The sequence below is a fragment of the Perissodus microlepis genome, chromosome 8, assembly GCF_051167445.1.
Source record: "Perissodus microlepis isolate ML-2025 ecotype Zambia chromosome 8, ASM5116744v1, whole genome shotgun sequence".
Lineage (NCBI taxonomy): Eukaryota > Metazoa > Chordata > Actinopteri > Cichliformes > Cichlidae > Perissodus > Perissodus microlepis.
In genome coordinates, this window is record NC_140468.1 from 19,641,988 (window position 1) to 19,659,067 (window position 17,080).

The 17,080-nt window shown below is 47.0% G+C and overlaps 1 protein-coding gene across 3 annotated transcripts in view; it reads left to right on the forward strand.

The window, feature by feature from the left end:
- Positions 1 to 17,080, forward strand: part of bahcc1b (BAH domain and coiled-coil containing 1b) — a 68,103-nt gene that overhangs the window by 34,212 nt on the left and 16,811 nt on the right. For all 3 annotated transcript variants that reach the window (XM_084938067.1, XM_084938065.1, XM_084938066.1), the window contains 10 exons: positions 1,882 to 2,040; positions 5,784 to 5,894; positions 6,126 to 8,126; positions 8,843 to 8,954; positions 9,519 to 9,712; positions 9,838 to 9,978; positions 10,936 to 11,108; positions 11,720 to 12,104; positions 13,010 to 13,930; positions 16,826 to 17,007. In XM_084938067.1, the coding sequence (XP_084794193.1) occupies positions 1,882 to 2,040; positions 5,784 to 5,894; positions 6,126 to 8,126; positions 8,843 to 8,954; positions 9,519 to 9,712; positions 9,838 to 9,978; positions 10,936 to 11,108; positions 11,720 to 12,104; positions 13,010 to 13,930; positions 16,826 to 17,007 (4,379 nt within the window). The remainder of the gene's footprint in view (positions 1 to 1,881; positions 2,041 to 5,783; positions 5,895 to 6,125; positions 8,127 to 8,842; positions 8,955 to 9,518; positions 9,713 to 9,837; positions 9,979 to 10,935; positions 11,109 to 11,719; positions 12,105 to 13,009; positions 13,931 to 16,825; positions 17,008 to 17,080) is intronic.

Here is a 17,080-nt window from a genome sequence, read left to right on the forward strand (position 1 = left end):
TCACGTTACATCAGCAGTGCACACACGTGGCAAAGCTGGAATTATGCCTTTGCTTGTAGGCAGCTATTCAACAGGGGAAGGCTCAGGTAATTGCGAGGTTAATTTGTTTATGCTAGCACATATAACACCACCTCACGATGATTCGAGTCAGCTAACCAGTTTTTTAAAATGTTATATCTTAAAATTCTCGTTCATGTTTGTACTTGGATGGTGCTTGTTCTGATCACAAGTGGTGAATGTAGCTTAGCTAAAAATTTAAGCTAAGCTACAAGCTAACCTAAGTGCCTCAAACTAGCTTGCTTCTAATGGCCACCAGGAGTTGACTGTATAGAAGTTCATGAGAATATGAATTTGCTGCTCACGTGATCTCTTAACTTAGTACACACTTTGTGGATGAGTTTATGATCTTGGTTGCTAGTTTTAAGTTTTACTGAATACAACGCAACGTGCGGTTTGTAAATTATGTCCCCTCTTAGAGTCAGAAAGGAGGATAAAGCAGCATGTGCTTTAGGGTGGCTGTCTTATGCTTGACCTGTCTTTATGCAATGAACGTGCAACGTCCTTTGGTTTCTCAGTCGCATCCCACCTCGTTTGTCAGATCTGATCTCAGAAGAACAAGGGAATGCTTCAGTCAATATTTCTCACTGTACTTCACTCACCAGCGGTTGAAGTAATGGTAGCTATGTCCACTTTCTATTTGCAGCCTATGGTTCTGATTCACACAGGAACAACCAGTGGAAACGCTACATTACCACATCTTCTATGTTGACCACGTGATGCACATCTACACCAAAAAAAGCTTTGGGATAATAGGAACAGGCGTAAATAAATTAATACATTCACACAGTTGTGTGATTATTTTACCCCAATCATACGTGGTGAGATAAGAAGTCAGACCGCACTACAAGCCATGGTTATTGTGGTGCCTTCATTTGCATATTTTGTAGAGACTTTAGCATGTATGTTTGTGTTTGTGTTGTAATTAAATGTATATATTTAGCACTTTAGGCTAAAAAAAGATTAGAAGTAATATTAACACAGTTTGCAGGGCTCAACTCTCGGGGTTTGTGTTTGAGTAAAAGATTTAGGGGGTAAGAAAATGTTTAGGTGTCACATCAGGGGGCTGGTTTTTCATGCAAGGTCAGCTTAAATTCAGTAAGTGGGGCTTTCACAGTCACTTGTGTTAGGCGTTAACGCTTTTTAAAAAATTCTCTCCACCAGTGGGAATAAGCCACAACACCACTTCAACCTTGCAATCTTTTATTTTATATCTCGTCTTTCACTCTGCTACATGATAGCTATTTGAAGAATAACAGCTAAAATTGCCTCCCGGTGGCCCGAGTCGTTCAGCTGTCTCGGTTTGTCATTTGATGCTAATTCTGGCTAAGACCTGGCATCAAAGTAATGAAAATCATCTAAGGTTAAAGGTATCATCTTTGATTTAAAAAAATAGTTTAATGTCACATTCATGCCTGAGACCCCCATTCTATACCCATGAAGATCAAAATGGAATTCCTGAAGGTTTTTAGTGATTGTAGTTTTAAAGAAGAAAAAAATCAGATCTGTGTGTCACATGGTAAGAGGAAAAAATAATCAAAATTGGAGGACTTCCATCTGCAGTGCGAATGTAGCCTGAGGGGATTAATTTCTCCTGGGCAGGTCAAAAATGAGTGTTATTATTATTTTTCTCAGCAGTAGTTTGTTAATATGTCTGCAACAAACTACATCTCTTTCTTGGCACAAGGTAAAATCAAAGGCGTTCTCAAGTGATTTACAGGCGTGTGTGCTCATTGGCACCACAGAAGAGTCCCCATGACTCCCCTTCCCCCATTTATTCCCCTATCATTTCTCTAACCTCCAGGCCCTCTCTGTGTCCCTCAGGTGCCTCCTTCATGGGTTCATTCCTGGCTAGCAGCCTCGGGTCCCCGTCCTCCCACCCCACTCACCCCTCAGGACCTGCTGCCTCCCCTTCTTCCCCCTCCTACAGGTCTGGACCCCATTCAAGCGCTTCCCCTATCTGGTACCCACATTCGCATGAAGGTAAGTTTCTCACACACACACACACACACACACACACACACAGGAAGCAGCGCAGAGAGCTTGGGTCTCTGGTTAATCCAGGGTCTTGGTTTGGGATTAGATTGTGATGGAGCCATTAAGTGGTTTAACCAACACTGAGCCGAGGCCAAACACGTGCAGCAGTGATGCCTTAGATGATGCTACTTATGGAAACACACACACACACACACACACACACACACACACACACACACACACACACACACACACACACACACACACACACACACACACACACACTTCTTGTTCTGTTTGTTAGCAAGCATGCGGTTTTGTGTTTGTGGCTGCTTTCTAGTTCACCATGTTCAAGCACCGTGTCAAAAACTGATGAGCAACCAAAATATTTCCCTTCTCTCTGGCCCCAACCCATAAAACAGGCCACATATGCACGCTCAAACCTCAACACAGCGTAAAAATAATGTTACAATCAGAAATTATTTAAGAAAATTCTTCAGGCTTTCACCCCTCCTCTCTTTTAGGAGGGTGACCCCACCCCTGGTAAACACACATAATCAAACACTGAAACTCACCCCCATTTCCAGCATCCTCTCCCTTTCCACAACCCCTCCCCCTTCTGACCGCAGCCCCACCCTCAGGGCCCCTTCTGGGCTAACCGACCTCCAACGGCCCCCTTCCTGATCAGACACACACACACAAAATGTGCGCATCCACACGCATCATGTCCTCTTTTCGACTGTTAACCGTTTGTGGTGAAAGACTGAGCTTGACTTAGTTATCTGTCCCTTTCAGGTATGTGTATGCATGCTGTTTCTGTGTGTGTGTGTGTGTGTGTGTGTGTGTGTGTGTGTGTGTGTGTGTGTGTGTGTGTGACAGAGAGTGAAAACGAGACAGAAAGAGAGAGGATTTCTCTTTTTTACAGTGAGATGGGTCAAAGAGATAACTTCAACAGAAAGACAGTTTCCGCCACAGGCTGCGTTTCTTAACTGACTGAAAACGGCCAGAATCAGAATTTCACGTTTCACTAACTTTTCACTAACTGATCGCTGGTAAACAGTAACACACACAGTGATGTCCCCTCAAACCACTGCAGATGAATTAAACAAACAGCCAGTGCTGATGTCGATATCATAAAAAGCAGTGACCTTTAACCAGCTATCTGACACATGCAATTATAATTTCACTGCATTTGAACACTTTTAGCACGTGCAGTTAATGAAAACAATAGACTGTGTACCATTCGGGTATGGCTGTTCTACTATCCTGATCTTGTCCTTGCTGACTCATGGATTTCAAAGCCCATTGTGTATGTAGTACACCTGCACTATTCCTGCCAAGACAAGCCAAAACGCCTACTGTAAAAAAAAAAAAAAAAGGCCTCTTCTGACTCACTTTACCTGCCAGTGATGCCACTAACTACTTGAGCAAACAATAGCAAGCTCATACATTTGTCACTTTAATTGCCTCTAACCCTTACCTTTAATCACTCTGAACCAGGAGAGTAAAGAAAGCAAGCTCGGCAAAGCAAAAAACATCCCCTTCCCTTCCTTCTCACACCCTGCTGGCGACCAAGTGTACAAACACCGAAATTTAATTTGGACAAACACGCCGCCTGTCACTCACGCTGGCGGTACACTTCTCCACTCTGCCCCGAGTTAATGTTTTAAACACTAGACAAACTCGCAAGAGCTGGGTTTTTACCTTAAGGAACTTCTCCCAGTGCCTCTAAAGACTTTTGTCTGTAACGACTGCCTCACTCTCAGCTCGTCTAGCTTCGAAACGACTGCAGTTGAGCCCTAAAAGTGAGCCCGTGTGAGCTTCTGTCTTAGTTCAGATTCATAGAAAGAGTCAGAGGCAGGACCTGAACGGAGCAGCAGTGAAAGGAGGCTAAGAATGTGTGTGCGTATCAGACGTATTTTGTGTGTGTGTGGCTCAGCTTTGATGTTTGAGCACACACACTTATGCAGGAGTGCACGCACCCACATGCACAAACACGCGCGCACACACTACAAATGATTGTTTTTAAGAATTCAAGCCAGGGAGCTCCGGTAGGCGGTCTGCCAGCTGGCCGGAGTCCAGAGAGTGGAGCGTAGCCAGCACGGAGAGAAGAAACCTGGCCGATACACACACACACAAAACTGACACACATAAAGTCACAGATGAGACATATTACCTCACACCCACACCAATACACACAGACACTATTATAGCCCCTTGTGCGCTTGTTTTCTCCTCTCCACATCTATCCTTGTTTTTTTCTGTCATTTCCCACAAGCTCATCTCCTTACTTCCCCTTACCCTGTCCTCTCATCTTCACCATCTATAAGTTTTTGACTCCCCCCCCCCCCCCCCGGACACACACAACACACACACACACACACATTCCCCTCTCCTCTCACCATACGCCTCACAGCAGCACCAGATTGGGGGGCTTTTCATATCGACAGCTCTGTTTGTCTGGTGTCTTTTTTTTGTCTCCCTGTTCATTCAGTTGCTCACCTTTCCTCCCTCCCTTTTTTCCTTTCCTCTTGCTTTTTATTCCTCATCTCATTTTTTGCCACTCTGCCCCTCTGCTGTCTTTATTCCCTTCTCTCTTGTTTCTCATCCCCCCCACCCCTCCTGAGTTTTATCACTCATCATTACCCGGGGGATTGCCCTTAGATGGCTGATAGAGCCTTTTGGCTAATTGTTGCCATTTAGATTCACTGGTTGTTAACCAGTCAGAGTAATCACACACACACAAACACACGCACACATGCACACACATACACACAGTGGCGGGTATGACACATTTGTGCATTTACACTGCAGCGCAAACACAGAAAGCCCCCTCCTCCTGACACACACACACACACACATGCTGGAAGCAGTGAGGGGGTGTTGGTGGTTTTGCAGTGTGACTGTGGAATGCGTAGGATGAGTTTTTATGGAGTGCTGTTTACTTTGGCCACCGCCGTTAAACTTTTAACGGCTGCCAATTAACAGGCCGGCAAGGACACTCTGTGGGGCATGAAACCAGCTGCTGGAGAACACACACGCATACGCAAACAATCCCAAGCAATTTTTCTCTCCACAGTGCTGAGACATGCACCTCTTGTATGGTGTGTGTGTGCGCGTTCATGTACCTATATGGGATTGTGGTTATTTTTGTGCGTTTTCTTTTGTTTCTCCCATCCAATAACACCCTTCCCCAACCATATACACACACCCACCGTGCTGTTCACCCATCAATGCATCCAGCCACCCCCCTATCAACACAACCTCCAAGACCTCCTCTATCCCACGATGCAGTTCAACGTCCTTGAAGACGAGGAACAGAGTGAAACGACCATTTACCTCCCAGTGACCTCATGGGAGGACCCCGTGTGTGTGTGTGTCTGTGTGCGAGTGTGTGTTTTAAAGAGGGGGTGGGCTGTTCAAATGCTTCATAATGTTTGTCTTGGGTTTGGGAGAAAGAGCAAATTCCATCCAGTACAATGCTGCAAACACTTGGCAGTAGCTGTCGGCTGTGGTTTTTGTCACCACTTTGTCCACTGTAAATAATGTCAACTCATCTGGCATGTTTGTGCGAAAGTGCATTTATGGTGAAAGTAGCACTAACCGGACATGTTTTTTTTTTCCTGCATTTTCCAAAATGGCCCCGTTCCATGATAGATTGTAGAGATAAACTGTTTGTTTAGAGGGCTGCTGAATGTCAACGCTGCAAAGAAACATCAATTCTTTCGTGCTCTGCCTCCCACTGACAGGGTACCCCAGCTATTCAGGAAGTCTAGCGTCTCCTTTTCTCCCCATGAGTCCCCTGGATCACCATAGCAACAGCCTCTATGGACAGCACCGCTTCTATGAAACTCAAAAAGGTAGGTGTGTGTGTGTGTGTGTGTTCATGATAAAAAATAAAAAATAGCTTTTTATATACAGGGCATCCCTAAAATGCTTAATCAGCATCACCACAGGAATAAGAACACCTAGACACTCAGAGTCCAGTTATTCAACATGGCGGTTTCTTGTCTCTTTTATGCAGAAATCATTGTAGGAACACATTTTCAACCCTAAAGATCTATTTTATCCTCTATATCTTGTCCTTTTAGATCACTTCTACCTGAGAGGCCTTCCTCCTCAGCCACCTCTTCTCTCCACCAGTCACAGCCTTCCTCCGTTGTCCAGGACCGCTCCAGGACACCCACTTGGCTCTTGCAGCCGGGAGACAGACAGCGGGGGAGTTGGTGGCAAGAGCACCAAGGATATTGGCGAGAAAAGCATTTCGTCTGTGTCAAAGGAAAAGGAGCGATCGAGCAGCAAGGAGAGGCACCAGGAGAGCAAAGACAAACTTAGTCATCACCATCTTCATCAAATGAGCCCTGCTACCACTCCGTCTGGCCACCACCAACAAGCTTTCCCCCACCCCGCCCTTCTTCCTCACCTCAACCTCCAGGGAAGGGAGGAAGACCACAGACATGCTGCAGAGCGGTATAAAGAGTACAGAGACAGTGACTCGGGCAGTCAGGGAGTGAAACATACGAGTGCCTGCAAATTGTCCGTTGGCTCGGGGGCAGAGGCTGGCTCTCGAGGAAAGGCGGGAGCACTAAGTAGCTGCGGTGGTGGTGGTGCGGGTAGACCTCTATCTGGAGGTAGCAGAAGGTGCTCAAAAGATGGACCTATAAATGGGGAGATGAGGATCAGCGAATCCTCGACTTCCTCATCTGAATGTATGAGACGGGGGACGGCTGCAGCGACAGCAATCTTGGCACCTCCAACTCCCCACTCAGTGGCTTCCTACTCTATGCCTCCCCCTCCTCCACCGCCACCACCTCCTCATGCCTTGCATATGGGATCCACGGTTGCGGGAGGGTGGTTACACCATGCCCATCATCATCCTCATCCTGAGTTTTACTGCTCTCCCGCTCCCCTCACACTTACGCCCTCCAAAGATCCAGTGTCCACACCTGGCAGGGAGGCAAAGGTCATTGGCCCGACTTATGTGCCCTCAGTGGGGCCATTGGGGGACCTGGGCGCTCCAGACTGTCGTGGAGCAGGAGGAGGCGGGAGAAAGGCAGATGATAAAAGTGGAGAAGGATCTCATGAAAGTCTCTCTCATCACCTTAGTCAACTTAGTAGCTGCCAGAAGAAGGACAAATCACAGCAACACCAGCAGCAGCTGGGATACGGCAAGGCTGACAAACCTCCTGACTGGAGTATGCAGACGCAACACTTCCACAAACAAGGCTCCAACGTGAATTCTCAGCCAGAACTGAGGTCTTGCAGCCTTGAAACTTCTTCGTCCTTCAGAGATGTCGAGGTTGTGGACGACGTTTACCGACCCTCGCTCCCGGCAGATGCCCAGGAGAAAAAGTCAGGTGAACAGGGCTTATCAAAGAATTGCCCCGATGCTAGCACTTCTCCCTTGGGGGACTGTTCCCACTCAGTTTCTGATGGGAAGATTGGACCGGGAGCAACACCTTCAAGGGAGGGACAAAAGGTTGCAAGGATAAGGCACCAGCAGCACAGTAGCCACGGAGCGTGTGCAGAAGACAGGGGGAAAGACGGAACTCAGACAGCACTTTCATGGGGGGCACGAGGGGACCACCAAGAGGACCAGAGAAAAGGTTCGGTTGGTAAAGGTGAAGTAAAAGGGCTGAGCAACAAAGCTCCACACAATGATCCCAACCAGCCACATTCGCAACTGCCTCCACCTCTGTCCTCCTCATCTGCCGACAGTGAAGGCAGTGCCATGAAGAACCTAATGAACTACAGCTCCCAGCAGCCTTTGCTTCTGCCACAGAGGAGCCCCTTTGGAGGTCTAGGCTGCCTCGAGCAGGGTGGAGACAGATCAGAGAAGGGAGACAGAGGAGGAGCTAAAAGCAGCACCTCCCAGCAGGACCCTCCCAAACAGTCACTCCCTCCTCGCCGAAGCTCCGCTAACGAGGGGCAGAAAAGTGACAGAGGTGGAAAGGAGGCAGGGGAAGCAGGAGAGGGGGAAGTTCGACAGCCTCCAGTGGGTATTGCAGTCGCAGTAGCCAGGCCCCCCCATCGTTCCCCAGACAGCACCCCTGGCCACAGCAGGCAAGGCAGGGTACTGCACAGCATGAAAGGTCAGACATCATTTGTGCTCTGTGCACTGAAAATTTCAACATGAGGCTACATTAATGGAGAATATCAACAATTAAACACACAAGAACAGCTGATGGTGTTCTTGATTCACCTTGACATCTGATATCTATAGAATGACTCCAAAAACCTTCCACACTACTTATCATTTAACACGTTCAAAAAGAAATTTATTACAAAAGGCAGCCATTGCCCTTTCGGGCAGCAGTCCCCAATCCCCGGGCCACGGACCGGTACCGGTCCATGAGTCGTTTGGTACTGGGACGCGAGAGTTGAGGCTCGGATGTGAAATTGATGGTTTTCAGGATTTTTTTTCAGTTTTTAGCATTAACTCGGTTTCCCTAGGTCTTTTCCCGTATGTTATGAATAAATCTTCTTTTTTTTTTGGTACCGGTAATGGTTTTATTTTGTTGTATTTATCCACGACACCTTAAAGGCCAGTCCGTGAAAATTATTGTCAGACATAAACCAGTCCGTGGCGCAAAAAAGGCTGGGGACCGCTGCTTTAAGGTATATTTTGACATAGAATATATGGGATACATTAAAAGTTAGCAAATTCCATGTAATCTATGTAGACCATGTACTGTCTTTTGCTGTGCATTTATTTCCTATACCTGGTTGGAAATTGTTTACATCATTTGATTGTACATGAAAGTGCCGATAAGTTATATGTTTCTCGTGCTGTATTTGTGTAATTCAGGGGTGTCACGCCCTGTGTATCCTCTTGGTCGGGAGGCTGAGGAGAGGAAGAGGATCAATGAGGATCAGATCGGTCTTCATCACCTGGACAGAGACAGAGAAATGATCATCAGGTACTCTTAAACACATATTAACACACACACGCATGCACACACAAACACGTACGCACACGTTCACACACTAGCATCTGTTCATTTTTGCTCTTATCTGATAAGCTGTAGTTCTTTTATTCTCGGCTTCTCTCTTCCAGTCTGAAGCTGCGCATCTCTTCTCTCTCATCCCCTCACTCCATTTACTCTTCTCACCCTTTGATGTGGTATTTCTGTACACCCTCACTCTCTCGCTCTCTCTCACTTCTCTTCTCTCTCTTTCTACCTAAGATGAGATGTGGTGCATTAATGTTACGGGGACTAATATGGATGTCTCTGAAGTATCGGGCTCTTATTATGTAGTCATATCAAGGGAAGAAAACATATAATGAGAACTCATAGACCAGGCACAAGGTGATGGCTGTTCCTGTTGCCGTCACATATCCTTTTTCTCGATGATTATAATGGCAGTAGTGGTAATGAAGATGACAAGGATGAAGATAATGATCATAATGACAGTGATGATGGTGACAATAAGAGGGATAATCAAGATAATGACAAAGTTCATACCGCCTACTGCCACGACAGGGAAAACAAGGACTGCATGGAGTTCGCCAGGATCCACCCTTCCAGCAGCTGCCACGGGGATCTGACCTCTCACCTCTTGGTCCCCGGAGGAGCGAGCCAGTTGGGGGCTGATCCCGCTGCACATGCTCACCCAGCTCACCGCCACTGGATGCAGAGAACAGGAAGTCCATCGCTCTGGATGGGGCATTCATACAGTGAGTAGAGATCTAACTTTATACCTTCAACTTGTTCTGTTCTTTTGATGCCCTCCAATAGACGGCATAAAGTTATTTCTTTATTTTTTGTTGTAATTCCAAGTTGCTATATTTTTACATTATAGGTCTGAGTCACGTGGGAATGACTCCAGGGTTTCCTCCAGGTCTTCCCAGCACTCTGCAGCCTGTCTTGGGGTCACTTACCCAAGACCCTAACTCCCCACTAATGGTTCTTCCAACAGAACCAGGGCCTCATCATCACCTTGGTATGCTAAGCATCCTCATACACACATACTCCTCCTCCCCCTTTTCATTTGTATCATCAAAGCCTCCTCCATTTCTCTCCCAGAGTTTTAGTATCATTGGCTAATCATAATATAATGCTCAACTAAGTCCTTCTGTCAGTGGGACCATGTTTTATAGCTTCGTTAATGGGAGCAGCTATTCTACTGCCCCCCCTCTGCGTGTGCCCGGCATTATGCAAACCATTTTAACTGGCGTTTTATCTCTCTTGGTGGAGCACTGATGTGTTTGGACTGGACTTTGTGCTTTCTGTGTGTGTGTGTCTGTGTGTGTGTTTAAAGTTGTGTTCACGTCTGAAACAATACGATATGTGAAGGGTTTTATTGGGCACCTCAGCCATTGCTGGAGAGAGAAAAGTGTTTGTCTTTGTGTGTGTGTGGTGAGTGTGTGTGTGTGTCAGCGCTGCTTTGCAAACAGGCTGTGAAATTTAATTATCTCCCGCCTCCCTTGCCTCGCTCCGTGAGAGTTCCTGTGGAGAGGGGAAGTGCATCCACTGAACCCTTCCCCTGGGAAACATTAGCCCACTCAGGCTAATCTCACAGAACAAAGGTTCCCAGCGACAAGGCAGCCAAGGAGGGATGTGTGTGTGTGTGTGTGTGTGTATGTATACTCATATGTGTGTATTCACATTCATATGTGCTAAGGGAGAGGATGTGATGAAAATATGTGTTTCCCTGTAAAGAAAACCTGCATAGAAAGCGTTAAAAGTGGTGATTACAGGTTGTTAAGCATGCATTCACTATTCAGTGATTGTGTCTGAGGCCAAAACACAGCTCATTCAGGCTACAAATGGTCTATTTTCAGTCTTGCAACAACATCCATCAATGTCTTTCTTCATACTTTTTACATTGTTTTTTTTTTTTTCTTTAAATCAAAAGAAAACACTCAGCCGTTTCTCTCATTTACAATTTCTACTCTAGATGTTCTGGAGCCCTCGGGTCTGTGGCCTCCTGTTTATGGAGGCAGAGGCCCCCCTCCTCACCTGCAGCATCACCCAGTTTACTCCCGCCCCTCCTTTCTACGGCAACAGGAGCTGTATGCCCTGCAGCAGCAGCGAGCCATGGAGCATATCCAACGCCAATCTTTAGGACAAGTAAGACCAGTATAAACCAGAAACCTATGACAATGAGTTATTATTGTGAAACTGTGGACAAATGAGAATTGGGAAATACTCTGAAGTTGCACAATGGCACTTCTTCCTCGTTTCAGCTGTTATGACTACAATACGCGACCACTACTCAATTGTTTGAAGATCTCTCAGTGCAGATATCCTGACTTCTTAACACTGAAAGAAAAACATATGCAAAAATCACACTCAGCAATATTTATTTAAGCCAATGACTTCCTCTTTTGTTGGAGAATGGTTTTACTGATAAAGACACATTGATGTGTTGCTTTTACGCTTTCACATTTGCCAGATCATTTGGCAATCAAACAGTGTGGTCATTTCTACAGTCCCCCCCCCCCCGCCCCCCGCTGCTTTTCTGTCGTGTTTTTTTTTTTTCTTTTTTTCAAAATTAATGTTTGTGTTTAGATGCAATTTGGCTAGTCTTATACAACTGCATCTCCTGCTGTCATACAGTCATAACTGGCCATGAAGATCAAAGTGTTAAATTAGCATCGTGTAGCACATTTAAAATGTATTCATCCAATCATTGTAAGGATTACTTCTCAATCGCTTGTTCTCCGTTTCTTCTCTCATAGAGAAAACATGATGATAGCACTATCACCCTGGAAGATTCAACTCATCAATCTCCACCATCCAGGACTCCCTCTTCTTCTTCTTCATCCACGTCCACTGCCTCCTCCCATGCAGCCAAACCCTTCTCTCACACCCCACCTCCACCCAAGACATCCACACCATCTCCGGGAATGTGCCCCACTAGCCGTCAGTCACCCTGCTACCACTCCCCATCCACGCTTCCGCACCCGCCAAATCCTCTGACTCCTGCACCGAGCCCCGCTGCAGCAGCTCCCCGGTCCCCAGCCCTCAGCCCTGCTCCTTCACACCTCTCTAAAGGACTGGAGAGGGGCAGTGACAGAGGAGAGGGACAGCCACCTCAGGACTACCCACAATCCCTCGAGCCAGGTTTGTGTGTGCAGAAGCTCCCGTAGGCTCGTTAATGAATCCACTGTCTGAACTGAAAAATCTGTGCCAGCAGGCTGGACCATCAGATAGCATAAAGATGGCGAAACAGGACACAGAGACAGACAGATAGAGCATAAGAGAAAAAGAAAGAGGGAGAGTGATGGAGGCCGCTGCTGCTGAAATGCAGCACTGGGCTTTGAAGTGTGGTATTCTTTTGATTTTGCAGAAATTGTTTGAAGCATGGCTGGTCCCTTACTCAGTGTGTCCTTGAGTGTATGTGTGCACTTTTTTTTTTCTGTGCGAGCCAAAGAGGGACAGCGGGCAGGCAAGCCATTAAGGTCAGAAAAAAGCATATGGGCACTCTGTCCATGTATGTGTGTGACCTGCCAGTGTGCATATGTGTGTCAGTGAAGGTCAGTGAAATCTTCAGATAGAGCCTCCTTATCCTTCAGGGGTCCTTGAGAAGAACACGCGGAAGGATACGCATTCATCTGGCTGCGTTGTCAGGGGGGTGGAGGGATATCATCAATAATAAGAGAGCAGGGGTGACAGGGCTGGCGCTGCAATCACAGGAAAACGGCAGGGTGTCATCAATATCCCACCTAGATCTATATACTTACACTTCTACACCCACACACACACACACACATGCTGTATAATACACACCACTGTGGGCACATTGTGTTTTCAGCACCTTGCTGTTAATGTATTATGCCAACTGTAATCACTGGCTTCATCCTGTCTACCTGAACGGAATTGCAATGAATTTAAAGAACAAGAAACTACAAATATTTTCTATTTGTTGCAGATAAATACATTTTGTTTTCCCCTATTTCAGGCTGATTTACAGGCTTTAATGCTAAAGAAACTATTTGACCAGTGCGCTCTCTCCCTTTCTCCCCCAGACTTGCCACCTGTTTATACTTACCCTCCGATCACCATGGGTTACAAGGCCGGGCCCTCGCCTCCAGAGGCTCGACTGGCTGAGCAACCTATGTTGGAGGATGAGCCGGCAGAGCCTGACACTAAGTCCCTCCCACACCAGTGCCACATCAAGCCTCTCACTGTTGAAGTTGAAGAGCTGGGGAAGGAAGACAATGAGAGGGTCTGTGAAGTGGTGGAATCCCAGTGTGCACTTACAGAGGAGGCGAAGCAGGAAACAAAAGGCTGCTCGGTCTCTCAGCCTCAAAGTGAGATTTCTGGATTGCCGCCATGCCCTTTCCCAGCTCCAGTCCCAGATCCAGCCTGCCCAGCCACAGCCACAGGCAAAACCCTAAAAGTAGAGCTCTCCCTGGGTTGCCCGGGCCAGCAGGCTGGCCTGGAGGAGCCCCAGCTACCCGAAGAGCAGGAGAATGATAGGGAGGATGGAAAAGAGGACATCGAGGGGGATGAGGGAGAGAAAATTCATCCCGAACCAACAGAATGTACAGTCTCTGTGCCTGAAGAGCCTGGAAAAGTCGAGGCAGAGGAGGATGGGCACAAAGAAGCAGACAATGTAGAGGTAGTGGAGGATGAGGAGGATGATGAGGGGGATGGGAGAAGACCAAGTGAGGGCTTGGTGGAATTAACGTGTAGCTCTCCCGCTCCTATCACATCCGCCGACCCGATCGTCCCTCCAACGGCAAGTACAGCAGCTCAGCTCCAAGGGGCCTACATGTGGAGCCTGGAGCTCCTAATCGCCGCAGCTCTGTGTGCCACCAGAGATGCCTTGTACCCACCTGTACCTGTTGACCAGGCCCCGTGCCCTTCACCCAACCACGGCATGGAGATGCTGGGGGAACTGGCCGAGCTTGAGATCCAGCAGAGGAGCAGGGCGAGCAAAGCAGGTGAGAAGAAATTCATTTGAGAATGCATCGTCTGTCTGTGTGTCTGTGCCATTATGGCAAAAAGTGGTCTAATCTGCTTACACGTCTACAGACATTGGTCCAATTCGAAACCTATGAAATGAAACCAAAATAGTTCTAAACAGCCCCAATAATTAGGTCTGCCTTTCTTACATTATCTTCTTATAGTAAAAAAAAAAGACCTAAAAAAAAGACCAAAATGCCCTTGAAATTGAGATCAAGGAAAAAGAAAAGAAAAAAACTGTCACCATGCTTTTCTTCTTGCTATACAATCACACACACTTACAGTGAACACATGAGAGAGCTTTGGGAGATGTGTGCAATCCAGATGCGTCTCATGTCACACACACCGACACACATGCACAGACACAAAAAATTTCCCACTAACTATCCTGCTTCCTTCCTCAGCTCTGTTTCTCCGCTCTTGCCTATAGACCAAATTTTTTCCCTCTGGGAAGGATGCTTATGTGTATATGCCAGTGTGTGTGCATGCACGTGAAAGTATGTTTGCATTTCGAGGGGACCCAGAGATGGACAAGCTAAGCTTTAGAAACAAGCCAGGACGCGCGCACACACACACACACACACACACACACACACACACACACACACATACTCTGCCCAGTGTGTCCCCCAGGCTCTGGCGTCTTGCTTTGCTAATTAGACCCTTTCCTTTAAAACACTTCTCCTGTAAGCGCTCCTATTTTCCTCTCGTCCCTTTGAGAGAAAGTGTTTTTATTTATGCCAGCATCTGTATGTGTGTACGATTTGTACGTGGCGTGCACGCGGCTGTGTGTGTGTGTGTGTGTGTGTGTGTAAGCTGTTAAGTAATCCCAGATGAATCTCTGCTCTCCTCCATCAGAGTCTATGTGTCTCTCCACCAGGCTGCTTGCTCCCTGCCTGCGCCTCCTCCCGCCTCTCCTCCCTCTTTGTTACCCCCCCAACACACGTCTCCTTTTTCTTTTTTCTTTCTTTCTTTCTTTTTTTTATTAAACCAATGTAATCTTGTGTGTAAATCCTGCCTCTGCAAGCCTTGTTGACGGAATTAATAAGTGTAAAAATCATAAGTCGCTCAGCTGCTGTCTGTGCATGTGTGTGTGTCAGAGATACAGTGCGACTGTGCATTTGTTTACATGTGCATGCACGTGGTTAGCATGTGTAATAGGTGTGAAATCAATAAGCCCTGTTGTGGCGTGGAAAACGTTCTTCAAGTTGCAACACATTTATTTAACCCCCCCCCTCCTGCTCTGACCTCATCGCCGAGAATGTTATTAATACCGCTGATGGCGTTTTTGTCATTGTGAATGTGTTGGGGGAGATGAAACCGATCCCAGACAGATGCGTTTATGGCGTTCCTTGATGCAGAAGGATATCTCAGCTGTTCACTGGAGATCACAATTACAGATTAAGGAATCAAGAGATGTGCCCCCACCCCTTCTCTTCTTCATGAATTATCGCCATTACTTCTATTTACACGTAGACAGAGGAGGTATTTGTGTAATTTATTCCTTCACATTTCCTTTATTTTGAAATTTCACACCAATAAATTCCTTAATGGTCTCTAATGATGACTAGGTCCACAGCAGCTGTAATAGTTTTTAATTTTCCTCTACTGTTTTTGTTTTTCCCCTTGAAATCCCCTGTGCCGCCTCTTATTACACCCTTCACCCCCGTTAGAGTCACGGTATGGTATTATTACTGTGCAAAGATGAGTGTGTGCGTGCGTGCATATGTGTGTCTGTGCGCTGTAGGCGGAAGGTATCTATCGATTGTGGCCATCCTCCAGGATACTAAACTAGGTGTGGTGATGTCAGTAGTGATGTCATCCTGTCAGGGTAATCGGAGCATGCCATTGGCTCAGAGGTCTGACAGATGAGATGGCATTGACCTCTGCAAGCCGGGACAGGACAAAGCCGCATCTCTCAGCTCCTTCCCGCTTGCTCTGTCGCTCTCCGAGGAGTTACCTGTCAATCTCACATCCGTTTGTTCACGCACGCTCTCATTTCTCTCTTCACAGACAAAGACTGCCCTCCTTTCTTTCGTCGCTATTTGCTGTGTTTTTCTGTCTCCATCTTCCACTCACTCACACACACACACACACACTCACACAGGTCTTAATGATGTCAGGTGTCAGTGAATGGGCCTTGCGGCTCCAGTACACAGTGTGAGTGAATGAGGAAGACCTCTCCTCACCTGCCTCTCTTCTCCTTTCCTCGTCTCCTTCTTTTCTCTCCTCGTCTTCTTCTCTAAGGGGAAATTGGATTCTGTCCATGTCCATAATGAGGAGATGTAGGAGAATAAATAGATAGCTCAATAAACACTTTGCCTCTTATTGCTTCTCCTCCCCTTTACTCCCCATCCCTCCCTCCCTTTTTCTCACCGCATCCCACAGTCCTTCTTCTCCTCCTTCTCTTACCATCTCTCCAATTCTCCTTCACATAGCCTCACGCAGTTTGCCCATGTCTGCGTAGCTCAGCGAAAATGCTGTAGGGTGCCTGTGTGTATTCTAAATGAGTGTATTTTATTTGCATGTGTGTGTGTGTGTGTGTGTGTGTGTGTGTGTGTGTGAATGTGTGTGGACCGTCTCATGAATATTCCGTTTCATCTGCCGCTGCCGTGACAATGACAGAGTTAATGACAGTGACAGATGTAGAGATCGTTCCCCACAACCCCCCCTCCCATGCGTGTGTGTCTGTGTGTACGATTAGGCATGAACACCAGTATACATCAAATAAACTACACAGCTAATATCATAAATATCACCACTTTTCAAGACGCCGTTTCATAAATCCTTTCAGTACACGGCGTGTTTTATAACCAGGTGTCAGCCGCTGCGTGATGTACCAATCTAAATCGAAACAATCCGTCTCCGCGCAGGTGAGGAGGACGTGCCGACCTTTGACCTCCACAGTCTGGCGACTCTGGTGGCCGCCCGTGCCCTGGAAGTCGGAGGCGGACGGGTAGATGTGGATGCGGATGGTGCCGTGGACCAGCAGTGTCCAATCAGGAAGAGGGTGAACCTGCGCAGGAAGTGCAGCTGGACGCCTCGGCACGAGCCGGTGAGGCACGGGTGTATTTTGTGTTTGTGCATGAGGACGTAAATCAGTGAGGATTCAAAATGTGGCTCAATGG